Source organism: Dama dama, chromosome 9, assembly GCF_033118175.1.
Source record: "Dama dama isolate Ldn47 chromosome 9, ASM3311817v1, whole genome shotgun sequence".
Taxonomy (NCBI): domain Eukaryota; kingdom Metazoa; phylum Chordata; class Mammalia; order Artiodactyla; family Cervidae; genus Dama; species Dama dama.
In genome coordinates, this window is record NC_083689.1 from 33,357,090 (window position 1) to 33,380,212 (window position 23,123).

The following is a 23,123-nucleotide window of genomic DNA, read 5'->3' on the forward strand; positions in this document are numbered from 1 at the left end:
CTGTCTGGAGGTTAAGACTGATTCAGTTCCTTTTAGTATAGGCTGTTAGGCAGTAAAAATACGACTATATTTTAAACAAGAAAATGTTCACGTGCCATAATATTTATAGTAAATTATATAACAGTTTTAGATGATGTCGTATGTTACACTGTATAAACTCTTTTCTTAAGCCAGACTCCTTGTATATATTATCTTTCAGTGATTGTACACAGTGGTATAGTGTTTCACTTGATATGATTTTAATCACTGTTAGGTTGAACTTGAAAGAAAGTTGGAATCTGCAACCAAGTCTAAACTGCATTACAAGCAGCAGTGGGGACGGGCTTTGAAGGAACTTGCCAGACTTAAACAGGTACGTAGTTTATAGCTGATGATGATTATTCTTTCCATGCCATTTTCCCTTGATTCTTTACAAGTTTGCATATGTGGCAATATCTGTTATGTTCGGATGTCCATATTTGAGTCTCCAGTTCTATATTTGAGATTAGGGCCTTTTTTTTTTTTTTTTAATGTATTATATATAAGATCTTCCTTTCCTTAATTAAAAACTGAAACTTATAGGTCTTTTTTTTTTTTTTCCTCCTTAATTGCAACTATCCTCTGGCCCACGGAAAACTGGGAATAATTTCTTCTACTTATAAACTACCATCCTTTTCTCCCTAGTATTAATTTCCTTCTATTGGGAGTGCCTTTAGGAGGGAGAACTTTAAGAACATACTTTTAAATGTTACCTCCTAGGAAGACATAGTAATTTCTTCATCAAGCAAAGGAATCACGGGATAGCTCTGCATAATTTTATAAGAATTTAAAAGTGATAGTACTTTCCTGAATTCTTTGTTACTTTTTTTTTTTCCCCTTCCTGGTACTGGGTGACAAATGCTATTAGCTTTATGAGAAATTAATTTTAATTTTGGGTATAATTTCTTCAAATTATTAAGGTCAAATAAAATATGAACAAGATTTTCATTTTGAAATTAGTGGTTAGTTTATTCTAAGTTTTGCTTTTGTTAAATGTGTCCATTTAAATTCTGAATGAAATTTGGTACATAGGGTCTCTTAGATTTGTGTGTTTTTTTTTTAATGTGTCTCCCAAACCATCAAATGTTATTAAATATCTTTATGGTATTGTTCTAAATGCATACCAGTGTCATAGAAGAGTATTTACTAGACTGCCTGAGAATAGCACAGTTTGCCTTAACATAGCTTGTAGATGAATTGAGATTGTAAGCATAAAATAATATTACACACAGTGAATATGTTTTATAAATGCTCACAAGACTAAGGATGATCATATATAGTATCAGGGCCTCCTGTGTTCAAGGCACTGCCCTAGATTTATAGATACAAGTTAAACATAGGTCTTTGTCTCAGGGAGCTTGCCATTTAGTAGTAGGGAAGAAAACTATGACATTTACTGCCTAATAGTAAGAGCCCTGAAAAGAACTGTACAGAGTACTCAAGAGAGGAAGTACTTTTATTTAATAGAACTTAGAAAAGGTGTCATAGAAGATGAGGTATTTGAGATGGAGCTCTGAAGAATTGCTTGTGGTTTAGAGAAGTTGTTGGGCAGGGGGAGAAGTGTTGTAAATACAATGAATAGAATGATTATAGTAAAGAGGCACAAAGTCAGAAAGCATACACTTCATGGACAACAGAGGAGGTCCCATTTTAAAGGTCATTTCAGGAAGTAGGGATTAGAACTTAAGTGGTAGCAGTGAGAACGTGACAAAGAGGTTATTTTAAAAGATGTGATTTTGGTAGATGCTATACAGGACACTATACCTAATCAGATGCAGAGTGGAAAGTCAAAGATGATGTCAAGTGTTCAAGCCTCAGCGTCCAGAAAGAGAGTTTTCCAATAGTGGAATTATGGTTATTAGGACAAGAAGCTGATTGAGGCATGGGAAGAAGATAGGACATGCAGATTTGAACATTTTAATTTTTACAGAAAGAAATTCAGTAATCAGAAATACGGACTGATATGTGGAGGATGTTTGAGCTTAAGGATAGATGAAGGAATCCTTTGCCGAGATGATAACTGAAGATGTAGATAGAACTTAGAATGCTTATATTTAAGGAGGAGGAAGGAAAGCTGATAAGTCTCAGCTAAGCCCTTCATATCTTTTCATTTGCCACTAAACAAGATCCTATATGGCCTTCCCTGGTGGCCCAGTGGTAAAGAATCCTGCCTGCCAGTGCAGGAGATGTGGGTTCAGTTCCTGGGTCAGAAAGATCACTGGGAGAAGGAAATGGCAACCCACTCCAGTGGGAAATTGCACGAATAAGAGGAGCCTGGCAGGCTGCAGTCCATGGGGTCACGAGAGAGTCGGACACAACTGTAAACAACAAGACCCTCCCCCTATATAGCAGGTACTATTTCCATTTAATAGATGAAAGAAACAGAGAAGTTAAATTGCACATGATCACACAGATACTAAGTGGTAAGAGTGAGGATAGAATCACTGAGCATACACTCACGTTCTTTCCCCTTTCCAGTGTTACGGCTTAATTCCATAGAACCCACATAAAGTATTTCAGAGTGAGCCGTGGAAGACATTAGGGATCTCTGCCTGAGTACTGAAGCAGAAGAAGTAATGATTTGGCTTATGATAAGCAAGGAAAATGCCATCATTGAATGTTAGATAGACCAGCTCTGGAAATGAGAAATTAAAGTGACTTTCAAAGAGAAGAAGCTAATATAAAGTCATGATGCCAAGACATTGAAGTTCCCTTTAGTTCCATAGGGAAGGGTCCCCATGGAACTGGGAGCAAGGGGATAATGTGATGAGAGTGGCTATTAAAAATAACAGAATAACAACTTCTGTCAGAGGCAGCACACATAGTAGTTTAGAACATGGTCTTGGTGTCAAGAGAGCCGAATTGAATCTTGGCTGTTAATAACTCTGCGACCTGGGGAATTTAATTTCTCCAATTAATCCCTTTATTTGTACAATGAAAAATCTTTCCTCGAGGTTGTCTGAGAATTACTGAGTGGTCTGTAAAGCATTATTAGCGTTTGGTACTTTGTCTATGCTCAGTAAAGGGTAACTTGTTAAAAGAACATGAGCCATAATGCTGCGGTGTAGTGTTCTTGGTTTCAGCGGGTGAGGACCTAGTGAGATGGTAGCTTCGTATATTGATGAACAGAACAAATATTAGAAAGATTTGTGACTGATTAGCTGAAAGATAATGGCAGCAACAAAAATTTGAAACATTTTAAGTCTAGAAAATAAGATGTTGCTATATGCAATAGCTGTAGTGAAGTGGGGTTCGGGATAGTTGGAGTAAGAATAGTACTTTGGATGATAGTTGTAAGGTAGATATTTTGTAGAAACTGACAGAAGAGAGAAAAACCTACATAAGGGCTAATTGTGCAGTAGTGTCAGTCAGCAGGTGCAAAGAGGTGAGAGTGTGTTAAGTCTGGAGAAACATTTAGAGTTGTTTTATGTGTTCATTCTTTAGCACATACTTATCAGGAGCCTACTGTGTGCCTTGAACAGTGGAGGATGCTCTGTTCTGGAAGAGACAGCAGTTCTCTTCCACAGGAAAGTGCAGCTGGGAGGGCTGATATGTAACAGGAATATGGCAGGGTTGTAAGAAATGCAAATGAAGTTAGCAAAACTAACAGAAAATAAGTATTAGACAAACAAGAGGACTGTGGGGTTCTCGTTTTATTTTGTCATTCAGAGCTAAAGGAGAAATATGGTTCAAAACCAGTGTTTCTAATATCAGTATTAGAAAAGGGATCCAAATTGGAGAAGTGAAACTGTCCTCGTGTGCGGTTGCCATGATCTGACACACAGAAAATCCTAAGGTGCTACAGAAAACTGCTAGAGCTCATCATTTTAAAAACAATAGTTAGAAATTGGTAAAAACAAAAAATAGCAGTATAGATATAAAGTCACTAAGTTTAACAATAAAGAGCATGTAGGAAAGAAGTGGAAGACAATGCCTTTCTCTGAAGAAGTTTATGCAACTTGTGAAGGATAAGAGACTAATGCAGTGGTAAATACTTATAGGGCATTACCAAAGTCAGTAATGAAAACATGGAAACCTGTTGATTAGGGTGTTTCTTCTGGAGAACTTAGGAATTATCAGAGCATAATTTCATTATAATTGTCACGTTTCTTACTAAGGAATACCCATGCAAGAACAATGAGTAAGTAAATTGATTTTTAACTTATGTTCATATGTGTATATTGATGGATGACATTGTTTTCACATTGTTTGAGGTAGTTTTTAAAATGTAAAAAATAATGTTTTGAATATAAACCCCCCAGTTCATGAACTGAAACTGGCTCTTAAAAAAAAGTTCAATTTAAAATGCTTCCATCTAAGCACCCTCTCCTTCTAACATAAGCATTCTCATATACTTTTGCTATCTTCTTGGTTTTTCCTTTAATTCCTTGTTTTCTATTTACCCTTTTTTCCTACCCTCTTGCCTAAAAGCCATTAGCATAGTAATTTTAGCTATTTGTGCCTAATAACAGAAGACATCACAAAAGTTCAGATGCGTCTTTTAAGTTTCTATAAGTGAATTAAGGAGAAAAAACTTTGTTAAATTACTGATTCAACCCCAGACGTCTGCTTCATGAAAGAAAATAGTCTCAAATTCTTTAAGTGCAGTAAGCTTCATTGCAGACCACTTCTATTCCTTATCCCGCAGACTTTCTGCGTTAGAAACAGCACTGTAAACTAATTTTAGGGTCACTAGGAATTGCTGATGTTCTACAGGCCACATTTGAGAGATGCAGCACTTTAAAAATGTAATAGACCTTGGGATTGCCATAGTGAATTGTGCTCTGCCACTAACTGTTTTTGGAAGATTAAAATTAATTACTTCATCAAATAGGCACAATTTATATGTGTGAAAATTACTTCAGTTTTTTTCCTAAAACTTTTTATTAAAAACACATTGTGTTTGAATATAAAATTGGAATCCTCTATCTGCTTTTGTTCAGAGGATTGTTTGTGCAACTTCTTGTTTAAATTGGATTAGTACCATGTTAATTTTACATTGCCTCTGGTGAATAGCCACGGGGCTATAATCTCTGCCAGTAATTTGTCACAGCAAAATCCTCTGGAGGGCAGTACAAAACATTTGTGTAGTGCGGATTAGACGGCGAAAGCCGTATCTTAGATTGTTAATAAATGTTAATGACAAAACCCAGCTGGTAAAGCTTGGAAATAGGACCTAATGCTCAGTGCCTATTGCCAAAAGAATGTTTAAACAGAGATTTCCATTACTCAAAGGTGACCTCGTATAGTCAATTGGTGAATTTAAAAAATCATAATCTTCCAGTTATTTAGAAAAAAAATCTTTTCTTCTGATTCATAAGTATAAAAGCCTGTGTTTTTTCATGTTGTAAACTTTTTTGTTCTTGGGTAACTGGGTAGGCAACAGCTGTAAAATATAAATAAGTGTAACTTGAAATGGGTTCTAACTTAGAAGACAAGGAAATGATGCCCGTACATTCTGGATTTGCTATCTTTGGTATGATGTATAACACTGACTTTGAAGAGTTCTAGTTGTCAGACACTTAAGGGGTAATTTAGTTTCTTTTTTTTCCCCCTCAATTCTAAGTTAAGATTGTTACTTTACTGTGTCCTAAGTGCCATATTTACTTAAAAACATTTCTTGACACATTAGAATATAGTTATGGAGGAAGAATAATAGCCACTGCTTTTTAAAAACAAATGAATCATCGTTAAGAGAGATGAATTTGTTGTTCTGGGCAATTTAACATTTTCATCATGTCTGATGCATTAAAACTAGGTATGTTTGTTCGCAGGACAGGAAACAGAACTAAGATTTGGGTAGGACGTGGGCCCCTTACCATATTTGTGCACAGTAGATCTGTTTAAAACTGAGCTGATATATTTAGTTAAAACAACACAGACTTCATTGGCTGACATCAGCGCTATCTTGTCCAGCCTCCTGCTTATCCACTCAGAGTAATTAATTTGATTAATTTATAAGTAATTTAGCCAAGGATGGGATGTAAATCTTTGTTTAAGAAAACAGTTGGAGGTCCAAGTCTTGGTTAAAAACTGTGTCTTGAAACCATCCAGGCCCTCCTACTGACTTGTCAGCTCTGGGTTATTTTCAGAAAACTTGACTTGAGTTCCTTAGTTTAGTTGTAAGTTTTTTCCCACAGACTTACATGGTATGTGTGAGTGGGAGAGTAAGTAGTGGCCACGTTTTAGCCGCTGTTTAGTCTAGTGTATGTATGTTTACATCTCCTCTCTGGATTTATAGGCAGCCAAGGCAAAATAAAGATTATACTCACTTGATTGAGGAGCCTTTAACCCAGAGCACCTGGCAGCAGAGGGGTTCGTCCTGGAACCTCTAATTTTTGTGTGTGTGCATGTGTGATTATTATTAATGCTGTACGCCAGATTAAACACTCAGGGCTGTTCAAGGCTTTTCTTATGGTTTAGAATTAAAGTGTTTCAAGTCTTATAATGTTACACTTTTACAAAGGAACCTAAAATTAAATCATTGACCTTTCCCCCCCTTGTTTGCAATTATATCTGCTCACTGTAAAAGAAACAAAAAAGTCTAAATTTCCTGCAGCATAACATACATGAAAGTCACTAGTAACCTTATCACCTCTTCAGCCAGATGTAACAATCCAGTGTGTTTTTTGTCTGGATTTCTTTTCCTTTATTTTCTTAATAATTACTTTTGAAATGAAACACGTTACATGTTCCAAAAAGGGATTCAAAGATTCTTCTGCTCCTCCACCCCCACCTTCTAGTTTAAGAAACAGCATTATCAGTGCTGCATGCGCCTGTTCTCACCTGCATCCTCTCCACAGTTTACTGCTTTGCTGACTTTGGTATTTATTATTCCTTTGCTATTTTTTTAATAAGATTAGAAAGATACTAAAAGTATCGGTAAATAACACTATTTACTTTTGTATGTCTTTAAACTTTATATACATGGAAGTACTCTGAATCATTCTGTGACTGCCTAGTGTGATTCAAAATGGTTTTTGTGATATAGCTATTTTGATGTAGTAGCCTGATTTTATTTTTACTGGTTTACACAACTTAAACATATAGTAAGACAACACTGAAAAATTTTTTACATGTGAGCATTTCTCTCTGTTTCTGTCTAAAAGTAGAACTTCTGGGTAGTAGGCTTTGCTCATTTCTTCTTCACTAAATGTTGCCAAATTACTTTCCGAAGTGGTTGTACAGACCTGCAGTTCCCAAGATGGGTGTGTGATTGTTATGCTTCACACTATGTCGAACACGTAGCTGTTATCAGATGTATACATTTTTTCCAGTTTGGTGGGTGTGAAGTGGTCTCGCTCTGTGGTTTACCTGTTTATTTCCCTGATTATTAGACTTGCATGTAGAATGCCTTTTTGTTTTTTGCTCAGTAGAAATCAACAGATTTTGGAATCACCAGACAGAAAGTTAGAAATAACTGCCAGAAAATAAGCAATATGATAGAGAAATGTATTAGAGAAGTGGAGCTTTTTCAGTCACATAGACATCCTGGAACTGAAAAGTTTTACAATGGAATTGTAAATTCAGTAGATGAATTAATAGCAGAACCAAGAATATGTGAGCTGAAGATAAACCAATAAAAAGTATCCAAACTGGAAGAGAAAAAAGGATAGAAAATGCAGCGCAGAACATGTGAGACTCAGGGTAGGTAACCCCAGACCCCCCTCTTAGTCTGTTTGGGCCTCTGTGACAGAACAGCACAACTGGGTGGCTTATAAACATCAGAAGTTTGTTTCTCACGTTTCTGGAGGTTGAAGTCTGAGATCAAAGTGTACACACAGTCAGGTTCTCTGGAAAGGATCCACTTCCTAGTTTATAAATAGCCATCTTTCTACTGGGGAACTCTACTGAGATTCTTTTTTTAATTAAAATAGTCAAACAACTAGAACTCATCAATGAATTTGGTCAAGTTGCAGGCTACAAAATTAATACACATAAATCTGTTGCATTCCTATACACTAACAATGAAAGATAAGAAAAAGAAACTAAGGAAACAGTCCCATTTACCATTGCATCAGAAAGAATAAAATACCTAGAAATAAACCTAGTTAAGAAGGCAAAAGACCCATACTCTGGAAACTATAAGTACTTTTCATCAGTGTAAAAGAATGAAAGAAATCAAAGATGACACGAACATATGGAAAGATGTACCATGTTCTTGGATTGGAAGAAACATATTGTGAAAGTGACTATACTACCCAAAGCAAGCTGCAGATTCAGTGCTGTTCCTATTACATTGCACAAACTGTTTCAGAAACTAGGAAGAGAGAATAATTCTCACTTAAAAACAATGACACCACCATTCTCTTCATTCTAAAATCTGACAAGGATGTTATACTAATATTAACTGATCAGTCAATCTCATGTACATATAAAGCTTGTAAGTAGCACAACTAAATTTATTTATTAAACAAAGGGGAAGTTGACTGTCACCTTAAAAAATGAAGAAATCAAATGCTCTTATCAAAAATGCAGAAAGTCAGTACCCATTCATAGTAACAATGTAGAAAGGTTCATGAGATCACTATGTTAGATGACAGGATGTCTTACTGCAGCATTCTAAAATGTCTGTTACTGAGAGAGTGGTTGACTAAATCATGGAATATCCATTCTGTGGAATGTTACACATTTATATAAAAGAAATTTTCTGTGCATAGATTTTTTTTGTGAGTCTGAAGAGTGGAAAGGCATTATTTCTTGAGATAGGAGTGGAATTAATTACTAGAACAGGGGCTGTTATTGAATTTTTCTTGGTAACTCTGTATAATTTGTATTTTATATAATTACTTTGTATACTCTATCATTCCTTTATAATTGTAATTTCTTATATAATTTTGTATAATTAACCTGTTTCTTAGATGCTACTCTTACCATTGCTCTTGTGGCAACTTACTGTATTGACAGGAGACTCTTTCTTGCCCTTAACTTCTGTTATCTTATATTCAGCTAACCTCAGTCACTGATTGAAACATGAGTGGTTATGGCTTATAACAGGAAGGGAAGTCATGGAAAAGTTTGTAAAGAGAACACAGACATTTCTAGATAATATGTGTCCCCAGAATCTGCTGTGTATGGCTATATCACGGGTACAGTCAAGGAGGGTTATAATCACAAATCACAGTCATATAAGTATATGTGTTCCTAACATGAGAGATCTGGCTTGTTTCTTTCAAGCGAGAGCAAGAAAGTCAAATGGCTCGTCTCAAAAAACAGCAGGAAGAATTGGAACAGATGAGACTCCGTTACCTGGCCGCTGAGGAAAAAGATACAGTAAAAACTGAGAGACAAGAATTGTTGGATATAAGAAATGAACTGAACAGGTATAATGACTAAAAAATTACTTTCTTTTCCATACAAAAACTCAAGTTCAAATAGTACAACTTTTTATTTATTCATTGGTCCAGGGAGAGTACAACATCAAGTCTAAGAATAGGGACATCATTTCTAAAATGTAGCTGTTATATAATAGAAAATCTTTGCCAAAGACCATTACTCTCACATTTTTTTTTGCCATGAATGTAGCTCTGTTTAGCTTTTTTGTTTCCATAGCATTAGTACTTTAAATTTTATTCCTGTGTGACTATTTCAGATTTATTGCAACTATTTCAAGGTAATTAATGATAATGAATTTAATGATATAAAGTATAACAAATTTCAAATATTGTTATTTATATAAATAATAGATTAGCTCTTAATTATTGCCCTTACTGTGTATCAGCAGCTATTTTAAATATCTCATATGCCTATCTCCACTGTTTTTTTTTTTCTTTTAACTCTGCAAAACAACTTTTTGAGGAAGATAATTAATCCCATTTGGAGATGAGGAAACTGAGGATTAAAGAGATTTAAGTACCCCTTCCAAGGTCACACAGCTAGTAAGTCAGGGGGCCAGAGTTCAGATCTGATGCCAGAGGTTGTATTTGTAACTCCTCTGCAACACCGGGCTTCTCTGTAGTGTCATGGTACTCTTAGTGACTCTTTTAAGTATTTCGTGTTAGAAAAGTAATCGTTAGGAAGCAATGTTAGAACAAACTAGTGTCTTTTTGGAGGAGAATGTAGGGGAAGACTCTTAGAGTTTATCAGGAGACTAGTATTTTGTTGCAGCGAAGCATACTGTCTTAGCTTGGCTAGCAAAACAAAATACCATAGATGGGCTTAAACAACAGAAATTTATTTTCTCACAGCTCTGGAGGCTGAAAATTCCAGATCAAAGCATCAACACAGTTAGTTTCTGGTGAGGACTCTCTTCCTAGCTTGTCGACAGCTGCCTGACCACTTGTCCTCACAAACTCTCCCATGTCTCCTGCAGGAAGTGCACAAATTTCATCATGATGGCCCCTGGCTCATGATCTCATCTGAACCTAATTCTCTTTCAAAGGCTCCATCACCAGACACCATCGCACTGGGGGTTGCATCATATTCATTCAGCATGTGAATGTGGGGAAGGCACAATTCAGGACATAGGACATGCATTTGACAGACGACCCCGTGATACATCCCTACACAGCCTGGGGAAGCTCAGTCACTGTATCCAGTGGGTTTGGAGCTGAATTACACAAATGCATTTAGAATATTAATGTATAAATATCAGTTGGAAAAAGGTCAAGGTCTTTAGTACATGCTACAGGGCTCAGTTCACTCTGTTAGTCTCTTAATTCAGCAAATACTTATTTGGTGTCAACTGTGTCACAGATCTGGAAGATGTTACGAATTAATTTTAACATGCCCCTTGCTTCCAAAATTTTCCTATTGTATGTAGCAGTTTAGTTTAGCAAATACATATTAAGCCACTACTCTTTGCTCAGCACTGTTTTGGTGGTTTAAATGAAGATAGCCATGTGCCTGTCATATGTGTAGGTCATATGAAATTAAATATTATTAATCATCCCCATGTATTGCTCCATTTTACCAGTGTTCCATTAATCACTTGATTTCCTCCCGAGTCCCAAAGCACAGGGCCCTATTTTTTATTTCCTTTCTTAGAACAAATGGAGGTATTTGGTGTCCTGTTTGGACTGTACACCTCAGTTTCTTATTCTTTTGTGATGGATCATAGGAGTTCATATGACTCTTTGAAACCTGAACTAACAAAACCATGCACTACCACTGATCCTGCACCCTTTCTGGGGTCCGGCAGAACTCTGCCTGGCTCTTCCTCTCCCCCACGCCATATGTAATCTCAGAACTGGTTCTTATGGGCTTACTTACTGTGAAGGCCATCTAGAAGCAGGGACTTAGATTCAGCTGTTTTTTATCTTCTTTATAAAGACAAAAGTCAGGAATAGTTGCAAATTAAAATATTTTTGTAGCTTGTTACTTAGAGAAGTATAAAGTTGTATCTTAGTTGTAGATTCCAAATCAAATCAAAACCTACTCCATGTCCAAACTAACTTAGTATACTTACTAAGTGATAATAATGCCAGGTATACTCCCCATTTTCAAGGTAATGTGATTGATAATATTCCATTGGAAATACCCAGATCCCAGGCTGGCACCTGCTCCCCTTTCTTCATCTTTTAGATAATATCATCATAAACGTAACTTGAAGTTATCCATAACTTATCCTTTTAAACTCTTAAAAGGTACACACCCTAGATTCAAGCATTCATATCTATAGAATATCACTTTCTACAAATAATATTTATATAAGCTCCATAATAACAGAAACTTCTTCTTGATTTGACACAGTATCCCCCAAACCTAGCACCTTTTAGTATGAGTAAATATTTGTGGGATAAAGTTAGAAGAAAATTATGTTCAAGAAACAATAACAAGGGCTTAATAACAACCTAAATATCAATAATGATGATATAGGAAAATATTCATTATATTAACAGTAGTGAAAATATATTGGTAATTGTACAGAATTGCATATATACAATTGCTTTTTAGATAACTGTTTAAAATGCATGCATTTTTTAATTGAGAAGAGATATAGAAAATTACTTAGATTGCTTATCTCTGCTTAAGATGATTTTTTTCCCGCATACTCCGAAAATTTCTACAGTTTTCATGTATTTTATGCAAGTATTGGTTTTTAAAACTGTCTTTTGTAAGTGTCCTAACTCTGGCTAGCCAAGTAGGTTTTTGTTTTCTTCCTGAAAATATTACTGAAAATGTATTTTACCATTGAGTCATTCTGTTGTTAAGTGGCAGTACTAACTAAAAACCAAAACAGTGTGTGTTGCCTGCTCGAGTGGCCTGTGTTCTTGACTTCTCAGGTTAAGGCAACAAGAACAAAAACAGTACCCGGATTCCAGAGAGATTGCAAGTGGAAAAATGGATGGCCCCCATGGCAGTGCATTGGAAGAAGGTTTGGATGATTATTTGACTCGCCTAATAGAAGAAAGGGATACTTTGATGAGGACGGGTGTGTATAATCACGAGGATCGAATTATAAGTGAACTCGACCGACAGATCAGAGAGGTTTTGGCAAAAAACAATGCCAGTAACTAGTAACATTTTGAAAAACTTTGCCTGAGACTCCGGGTCTAAATTTTAATTGTAAAGCCCTCAAAAGAAGAGAAAATGGCTGTTTTAAAATGTAATTTTCAATTTTTTATAAGCAGAATTTTGTACGTTATTGTATAGTATTTATTTGGTTTTATTTGCTGTGTGCTACCTCTCCCACCCTGGTTTATTTGTAATTGCATTTTATATACTCATTTTTTAAAGAAGTCAGTGTTTATCATTTCATGGCTAACTTTCAAAACAGCTTTTCTTTAAATTTGTTCTCAGAGAAATGACTGTACTAATTTCCAGTTATATAATTTTTTATGTTGAGCCAAAAGAGTATATGTTGCACTTTAAAAATGCTGTTCATTTGAAGAGATATCTTAAAAGTTGATACCACTTAAAAATCCAACTAGTTTTATTTAATTCTTTTTAGATTACCTTTTTTTTAGCTTGAAACATTTGCAGAGAAGTCATATGTGATCTATTGAGTGACAAATTAGTCATTGATTTAAAATAAAGTTAATACAGATTAAACTTGTTTCAATAGCTATTAAATTTTCAAACTTTTAAGAATATGAATAGCTTAATAAGTCTCTGTCAGTCTCCTGCTCAAGATTGCATTGTTTTCTTTTGTTGAAAAGAGATTTCATTGTCCAGTAATAGTAATACTAGTTGTTAACGTAAACCCTCTGTAATAAAACATGAAAGCAGACGCATAAACGCTTCAGCTAAGAAAGTAGAGTGGAAACCTATTTTTGATTTTCCCTAGTTTTAATCAATCTTTTACAAAAGTACAAGAGACTAAGTCATTGTATCGATGTAGTGTCATGTCAATATAAATTTTTAAGGATTCCTTTATGTAAGATTGTTCAGAGCAAACATTTGCCCTCAGAGCAACACTTTCCACTTCCTTTTACCAGGTACTTGAAAAGGTTTAATTAGCAAATTCACAGATTAGGTCAGCTTTACAATAGATGTAGTTTAAAATTTCTTATTCCCAAATATAATAAATTTAAGTATATACTTTAGGAAGTATATACTATTTACTGATAACTTCCACAAAAGCAGAATAGGCTATTTTCTGTCATTTTCAAGGAGATGGATTTCTTGTTTGGGAAATTAAAGTCCCTCCATGCTTTATATTTTCTTTTTTTCCCTTATTACCAAGTGTTAACCCAAAAACAACCCAACAGTAAATACAGAAATTACTGAATGAGAGAATAATGAATATGAGAATTATAGAAAGAATGTGAAATGTTAATTATGGCTGAACATTTTCTCTCATTGATTTTTGTGCCACATGAACAGAGTATTCTTTTTGTTTGGGAAGGTCTCGGGTAAAGTATCGTGACTGTGCCTTCAACTGCCTGGTGTGCTGCATGTGATGTTTTCAAACACTAGAGGGGGCCTTAGATTTAAAGAAACAAAAGGGACAGTTCTAAAATGGATGTGTGGTTTGCCTTCTCTAATCTTTTGGCTATGTATTTTATCAAATAAAAATCATAATTATATACATCTTTGAGTTTCTGAGCAGTCTATTACTTTTTTGTTAAATAAATTGGGCTAGTGCTTGTCACTTCCTGTATCAAGTAACTAACTTTGTATTTTTGGTTTTTAAATGTTTACATTGCAGATACCTTTATATGTTCTAAAGTTGATTGGGAGAGTCTGAAATTTTAACACCTTTTTGTGGTCCTTCAGCAGCAGACATTTCATTTGTCAGTGACGTTTTCTGTGTTTATCCTGATTGCTCTACTAGCTTGTCCTCCGTGCCTGGGATTTGAGTGTGACCACAGTAGACAGATAGATGAATGAGAAAGGGAGTAGGCGAGTGAAGAAGTTTCCTCAGTACTATGTGTAACAGCAGACCTTTCATCAGATACTTTCATGGGAAACAAAATTTACCTTTAAAATGTTTGTGATTCCTTTTCATGAAGAAAGCCTAGTTTCCATGCCCAAGGCCAGCCCATACCGCAGGGGAAGTGAATCACATCTCCCAGGTTCGTGTGGTGCCATGTCTGTATAAGTTGGAAGAGTTCCTTTACGGGTGTAACCCAGTGATTTCTATATAGGCCTGGGATCCTGTTGCTTTCAGCAGCAGTGGAGGTTTGGGTGGGATTTAAGGATGTGTAAAGGCACTGCATGAACAGCTTGAGAGTACAGCAGGTGAGTCTGACCAGATGACTTTGTCATCCACATACTGCTCTGTCCAGTTCCTTCCCAGCCTGAATCCTCAGATCACCTCAGTACATACTGCTTGTCCTCAGCCACCTCAGAATGGACCACCTGACCTGGTTCTTGCAGCCTATAAAAAAAGAGTCTTCTCCTCTGGTAGCTATGTTTGGGCTTTTAAAATTTGGCCTCTCACTACCCTTGTGTCTGGCTTGAATGAATACCTAACCTGATGTTTTTACTGATAGAATTCACATACCATAGGATTCACCATTTTGATGCACTTGAGTGGTTTTTAGTATATTCACCTGGTTGCACAGTCGTCACTGCTATCTATCATCTTCCCCCAAAGAAGCAGCGTATTCATTAGTAATCATTACCCCTTTACATCTCCCCCCAGCCCTTGGCAGCCACTCATCTACTTTCTGTCTCTCTGGATTTGCCTATTCTGGGTATTTCATTTAAATGAAATTCTAAATTTGATACTAAAATTGGAACCCCGAAATATTTTTCGTGTGCCCAATTTCTATGGTATATAGCATTTTTATTGTTGTTCAGTCACTAAGACATGTCCGACTCTTTGCAACCCCATGAACTACAGCACGCCAGGCTTCCCTGTCCTTTACTATCTCCCAGAGTTTGCTCAAACTCATGTGCATTGAGTCAGTGATGTTATACATACATACATATATAAATAACTTTAGTTGGGCCTTCTGCATCTCCTTATTTAACATCTGATAAAATGCTATATATATATGTATATATAGCAGCGGAGGGACTCTGTGTGTATATATAGAGTTGCTCTGTTCAATGTATTATTTTTATATATATATATATATATATTTGTTAAGTAATAGAGATGCAGAAGGCCCAAATAAGGGTATAGCATTTATCAATCAGTCAGTATAGCTCGCTGTGCTATTATCCGTTCCTTAGTGGAGCAGTCGCCAGGAACAGTGAAAGGGAGAGAAAGCTCTGCTGCGCCACCCCTGAGCAGTCCTGCGGTGCTGGAAATGCATTACTGATACAAGGCGTGTGAAATGCCACTCACATCCTATCGAAGTTGCACACTTTCCACATTAGCACAGCCACTGTGGAGAACAACATGGAGGTTCCTTAAAAAACTGAAGGTAGAGCTACCATATGACCCTTCAGTCCCACTCCTGGGCATATATCCAGAAAAAAACATGATCCAAAAGGATACATGCGCCCATACGTTCATTGTAGCACTGCTTACAATAACCAAGGCATGGAAGCAACATCAGGTCCATTGACAGTGGCGTGGATGAAGAAGATGTAGTACATAGGTACATATGTACAATAGAATATTTCTCCTCCCTTAAAAAGGATGAAATGCCATTTGGAGCAATACGGATGGACCTAGAGAGTATCTATTGGATGAAGTCAGTCAGAGAAGGAGAGATACCATATGGCACCCCACATATGTGGAATCTAAAAAGAAATGACACAAATGAACTTACTTACAAAACAGAAAGAAGCTCAGAAAGTGAGCTTATGGTTGCTGGGGGAAGGGGTCGTTAGGGAGTTTGGGATGGTCATGTGTACACTGCTGTATTTAGAATGGGCCTCCTGTATCGTACATGGAACTCTGCTCAATGTTATATGTCAGCCTGGATGGGAGAGGTGTTTGGGGGAGAATGGATACATGTGCATGTATGACTGAGTCCCTTTGCTGTTTGTCTGAAACTGTCATAATATTGTTAATTGGGTATATCCCAATAAAAAAATTCAAAAGAAAAATTGCACACTTTCCCATGTGATTTCTAGAGTGTGAATAAGGAAAAGTATGGTTAACTAGAATATAAGGTCCATGAAGACAGAGGTTAGGGGTCTCTGTCTGCCATTTGCCTGCCCCATGCAGGCACTCAGGAGTTGCTGCATTCATGAAGAAACACGTGAAGAAACAAATTGTTTATGGTCTACCAGTCAAAATAGACATAAAAATGAACGATGACAGGTACAGCCCCTGCTGAAACTGAAGGATTTGTTTGTTGGATTGTTGGGCTTTTTAAAAGGATGCTTCAACTACACAGATAAAAGGTAGAACAGAGGTTACCTAAGGGATGGGGTGCAGGAATGGGGGAGCTACATGTTGAGTAGGTACAGAGTTTCTGCTTAGGGTGATGATTGTAGAAATCACTGCATGGCATTGTGAATATATTGCTGTGTAATACCACTGAATTATACACTTAAAACTGTTAAAATTTTATGTATTAATATATTTACTACAATTAAAAAATGTTTGCTTCAAACCTGCCTACCCAGTGTTTAAATGCTAAGAGGTTTTTGCACATGAGTCTCCCAGTAAGCCATTGTTAAAGACACTTATCTTCTCATTCCCAGGAATGCATCAGATACGTCATTATATATTTATAGTATCTTTGTTAGCAAAATCTGAAATTTGTGAAAATTAATGGCTACTTTTTCATCCCAACTTCTAAAGGTAAAATTGGGGCATCCTTGAAACTTGGAATTATGATGCCTTTATGTATTATAAAATTAAGGTCTTATTATCCTTTTAAGAAAGAAAAATGACAAAAATCAAGACAACACTGGTTATGTAATTGAGCAGATAGTCCAGACCATGGACATAAATTTGAGTGGTAATTTTTCACAATGAATTACTAGTTTCTTAAATTGGGCTTAATATCTTTTTGTTTGAGGTAGTCTGATTGTTGGTTGGTTGTCTTATTAACTGACAAAATGGTTTGTGTGGGAGTAAGTGCTGAATAAAGTCTGGGTGGATAATTTTTAATATGGTATAACTTCAAAATGAAAATCCATCTTTGACATTTGGATTTTGGCAACTGGGACAGAGGCCTGGGAACCCAGACTTTTCAGCCTGCAGTTCTTTTGTCACCTGCCCTAGAGCATAGTCATTATGCTTCTTCCTATCCAATGGACTCTCTGCTTGTGTGACTTGGCAGACAAGGATGCAACTCCTCCATTCTGGTGTAAATGTGTAAATACAGACAGAATTGTTTAAGCACCTACATTTTTCACTGAAACCAAAAGAATTAGAGTGGTCACTGATTTTGTTATATAACCTCTATTTGGCATCAAATTAGAATCCACTATTGTTAGGAATGTAACTGTAGAAAGGCTGCTATATACTTAAATCTCATTTTATTTGCTTCTCTGGGGGTTGTCTTCATGTTTTCATTAGGAATGTTTTTACAGATGTAGGCTCTTCAGATATAAAGTTGCTGAAATAGAGACTCAGAAGTTTAGCTTTCAAATTGAAGAGGGGTGGAAATCTGTTTAGAAAGATTAATTTATAGATAAATAATTTACTGACTCTGATACGTTAATGTACAATAATCCCGAGAGGCTTTTAAAGATGTAGTCATTATATTCTTAGGGTTTCTAGGAATGTTAAACCTGTCATTCATAATAGGAGAGAACTAAAATAGGGCCCATTTATAATTTCTTCTTGGAAACATTTCATCCACAAATTCATAGACAAATATTTTTTCTTTTCCAAATAGCTTATCTAATAGTTGGACAGCATAACCCTTTTCTCGATTAACATGTTAACTAGTCAAAAGCCTGCAGACACATTGGATGAGTGCTGAATTTTCCTCAATATTGCAGATTAAAACTTGGCCAGAACAAATAAAATATTACCACAAGAATCCTACTCTGACATTATTGTAAATTTTAGTGAATGCCAACCCGATAGTGAGAGGGTCTGTGCCTAGTAGGTATGCTCAGTTTTTTAGCAGACTCTCATGTTAATGAATAGATGGAGCAAGGCTAAAAGCATTAAAGAACTGGCTTCATGACTATGACTTCTTTCTGTAGTCTGAAAAACTGAGAAAGATTTGGTCACTAAAATTTCCATCTGTTTTCTGGAGAGAAATACTGAATTTCCAAGCAAGGCTATTATTGAGTTACTTGAGTTCAGTTCAGATTGTGTGCAAAGATGCCCTGAAGATGGGATGTCAGATCAGGAACTGGAGGCATTAATATTCAGCAAGTATCTTGAGTCATTCTATTTAGATTGGATGAGATAGGAAAAAAGAAAAGATAGCGCTAAGTCATGTCCAACTCTTGGAATCTCATGAACTGTAGCCTGCCAGGCTCCTCTGTGTATGGGATTCTCCAGGCAAGAATACTGGAGTCAGTTGCCATTTCCTTCTCCAGGGGAACTTCCTGACCCAGGAATTAAACCCAGGTCTCCCGCATTGCGGGCAGATGCTTTACCAACTGGGCTATGCAGGAAAGCAGACTGGTTTAGTGGCCTGGTTGTTGCCTCAAGGAAAGAACTTTCAATTTCTGACTTAGCTTCATTGTTGGCAGATGAGAGTAATGGTCTGTTCTTGGTTTCTGGCAGAAGTTTATTTATGTAACCAAACAAAATTTGTAAAGTTTGCACAAAGAAAATAAAGGTACCAAATAGGGAAGTTTTATAGTCCAGAAGTGATTCAGGCCAACAGATTTTTTTCACCAATAAAAGATGAAATAGCCGGCCCATGTTTGGCCTATCACTTCTTTCCCTGTTATCAGTCCACACTTATTTCTTATCTCCCTATAAATGTGTGTTTATCAGAAACAAATGACACCCAAAATTTGCCTCTAAGAGATTCCTTATAAAACTCCTTGGAAAAGAAAAGGAAGAAAGAAAAGAGTGGATAGAAGAACTCACACCTCAATTTTCCTTTGGTCTCCCTTTTCTTTTTCTATCCAAGGTCTATAAAATAGGTGGTTTCAGTGGTTCAATTATTCTTTACCCCTTATCACTTGAACCTCAGTGTTACTTCCAGATCCATCTGAATGCATTTACGAATCCAGCAGTATACATACGTATGAGAACCAACTGTCAATCTAGTATATTCTGGCATGAATCCAAACTTAAAATTTGGAACATATACGAGATAGCCTTTAATGCGCCCTTCCATGTGTGTACTTATTTGGCAGTTGCCAGTGGCATGCCCGTCTACCAAAGGAGAGAATAATCTGCCTGTCCCACTGAAATAAAAATTATACAATTTAATATATACATATATATAAGATTATATATATAATTTTATATAAAATTTTATATATTTATAACTATAATTTAATATATACATATATTATATACAAGTGCTTTATGTAATATACAATTCTACATAACAGTTGACCCTTGAACAACGCATGTGTTAGGAGTGCCAACACTGGCAGTGGAAACTCCACCTGTAACTTTACAGTTGGCTCTCCTATCTGTGGTTCTGCATGTGCAGATTTAAGCACAGATCACACAGCTCTACAGTTCATATTTATTTACGTGGACCCATATAGTTCAAGTCCGTGTTCAATGGTCAACCTGTGGTTATATATGAAGTATACCTATTGTTCTTGCATGACTCAATGAAGCTATGAGCCATGCCATGCAGGCCATACAAGATGAACGGGTCATAGTGAAGAGGTCTGACAAAACATGGTCCCCTGGGGACAGAAGTGGCACCCACTCCAGTATTCTTGCCTAAAGAACCCCATGGACAGTAATGAAAACGCAAAAAGATGTGACATGACACCAGAAGATAAGTGCCCCCAGATCAGAAAGTGTGCGGTATGCCACTGGGGAAGAACGGAGGGCAATTAGTAACATCTCCAGTAAGAAGGAAGTGGCTGGGCCAAAGCGGGAACACCACTTAGCTGTCAATCTGGTGCTGAAAGTAAAGTCTGATGCTATAAAAAACAATATTGCATAGGAAGCTGGAATGCCAGGTACATGAATCAAGGTAAATTAGCCATGGTCAAGCAGGAGATGGCAAGAGTGAACCGACATTTTAGGAATCAGTGAACTAAAATGGATGGAAATTGGTGAATTTAACTCAGATGACCATTATATCTACTACTATGGGCAAGAATCCCGTAGAAGAAATGGAGTAGCCCTCACAGTCAACAAAGAGTCTGAAGTGCAGAACCTGGGTACAATCTCAAAAATGAGCCATTCAGCATCACAGGAATCCAGTGTATGCCAACCACTGACGCCAAAGAAGCTGGAGTTGGCCAGTTCTGTGAAGACCTACAAGACTTCCTAGAACTAACAACAACAATGAAATGTCCTTCTTATCACAGGGGACTAGAATGCAAAAGCAGGAAGTCAAGAGATACCTGGAGTAACAGGCAAGTTTGGCCTTGGAATACAAAATGAAGCAGCGTGAAGGCTAACAGAGTTTTATCAAGAGAACACACCGCTCATAGTAAACACCATATCCAATGCAAGAGATGTTGGATGGACATCACCACATGGTCAATATACATGGACATCTCCACATGGTCAATACCAAAATCAGATTATGTTCTTTGTAGTCAAAGATGGAGAAGCTCTATACAGTCAGTGAAAACAAGACCTGGAACTGACTGTGGCTCAGATTTGGAGCTCCTTATTGCAAAATTTAGGCTTCAATAAAGTAGGGAAAACCACTAGGCTATTCAGGTATGACCTAAATCAAATCCCTTACAATTATTTAGTGGAGGTGACAAATTCAAGAGATTAAATCTGATAGACAGAGTACTCGAAGAACTATGGACAGTGATTCATACATAACATTGTACAGGAAATAGTGACCAAAACCATCTCCAAGAGAAAGAAATGCAAGAAGGCAAGAAGAAGAAATGCAAGAAGTGGTGGTCTGAGGAGGCCTTACAAATAGCTGAGGAAAGAAGCAAAAGGCAAGGGAGAAAGGGAAATTGAATGCAGAGTTCCAGAGAATAGGAAGGAGAGATAAGAAGGCCTTCTTCAATGAACAGTGCTAAGAAACAGGAAAACAATAGAATGGGTAAGACTAGAGATCTCTTTAAGAAAATTAGGCTTACTTCACTCTGTATAATGGGCTCCAGCTTCATCCATCTCATTAGGACTGGTTCAAATGAATTCTTTTTAATGGCTGAGTAATATTCCATGGTGTATATGTACCACAGCTTCCTTATCCATTCATCTGCTGATGGGCATCTAGGTTGCTTCCATGTCCTGGCTATTATAAACAGTGCTGCGATGAACATTGGGGTGCACGTGTCTCTTTCAGATCTGGTTTCCTCAGTGTGTATGCCCAGAAGTGGGATTGCTGGGTCATATGGCAGTTCTATTTCCAGTTTTTTAAGAAATCTCCACACTGTTTTCCATAGCAGCTGTACTAGTTTGCATTCCCACCAACAGTGTAAGAGGGTTCCCTTTTCTCCACACCCTCTCCAGCATTTATTGCTTGTAGACTTTTGGATAGCAGCCATCCTGACTGGCGTGTAATGGTACCTCATTGTGGTTTTGATTTGCATACATTACAGCATACTGACACATGTATATGGAATTTAGAAAGGTGATAACGATAACCCTATATGCAGAACAGAAAAAGAGACACAGAAATACAGAACAGACTTTTGAACTTTGTGGGAGAATGTGAGGGTGGGATATTTCAAAAGAACAGCATGTATACTATCTATGGTGAAACAGATCACCAGCCCAGGTGGGATGCACAAGACAAGTGCTCCGGCCTGGTGCACTGGGAAGACCCAGAGGAATTGGGTGGAGAGGGAGGTGGGAGGGGGGATCGGGATTGGGAATACATGTAAATCCATGGCTGATTCATATCAATGTATGACAAAACCCACTGGAAAAAAATAAAAATTAAAAAAAAAAATAGAAAATTAGGGATAAAGGGAACATTTCATGCAAGGATAGGCAACACATCCTGGAGTGTGAGGTCGAGTAGGCCTTAGCATTTCTGTAAATAATGCTAGTGGAGGTGATGGAATTCCAGCTGAGCTATTTAAAATCCTAAAAGATGAGGCTGTTAAAATGCTGCACTCAATGCTCACACAACTAAATACCAGAAGAACAACCCAATCAAAAAGTGGGCAAAAACCTAAACAGACATTTCTCCAAAGAAGACATGTAGATGGCTAATAAACACATGAAGAGATGCTCAACATCACTCATTATTAGAGAATTGAAAATCAAAACTACAGTGAGATACCAGACAGAATGGCCATAATCAAAATACCCACAAACAACAAATTCTGGAGAGGGTATGCAGAAAAGGGAACCCTCTTACACTGCTGGTGGGAATGTAAATTGATACAGCCACTATGGAAGACAGTGTGGAGATACTTTAAAAAACTAGGAATAAAACCACCATCAGTTCTGTTCAGTTGAGTTGCTCAGTCATGTCCAACTCTTTGCGACCCCATGGACTGCACCACACCTGTCCATCACCAACTTCCAGAGTTTACTCAAACTCATGTCCATTGAGTCGGTGATGCCATCCAACCATTTCATCCTCTATCTTCCCTTTCTCCTCTCACCTTCAATCTTTCCCAGCATCAGGGTCTTTTCAAATGAGTCAACTCTTCACATGAGGTGGCCAAAGTATTGGAGTTTCAGCTTCAGCATCAGTCCTTCCAATGAAGATTCAGGACTGATCTCCTTTAGGATGGACTGGTTGGATGCCTTTGCAGTCCAACGGACT

General features: G+C 37.0%; 1 protein-coding gene across 3 annotated transcripts in view; it reads left to right on the forward strand.

The window, feature by feature from the left end:
• CEP120 (centrosomal protein 120) overlaps window positions 1-13,992 on the forward strand; it is an 81,606-nt gene extending 67,614 nt beyond the window's left edge. For all 3 annotated transcript variants that reach the window (XM_061150904.1, XM_061150905.1, XM_061150907.1), the window contains 3 exons: window positions 254-352; window positions 9,196-9,341; window positions 12,243-13,992. In XM_061150904.1, the coding sequence (XP_061006887.1) occupies window positions 254-352; window positions 9,196-9,341; window positions 12,243-12,477 (480 nt within the window). In that variant the 3' untranslated portion in view covers window positions 12,478-13,992. The remainder of the gene's footprint in view (window positions 1-253; window positions 353-9,195; window positions 9,342-12,242) is intronic.
• The last annotated feature ends 9,131 nt before the right edge of the window (window positions 13,993-23,123 follow it).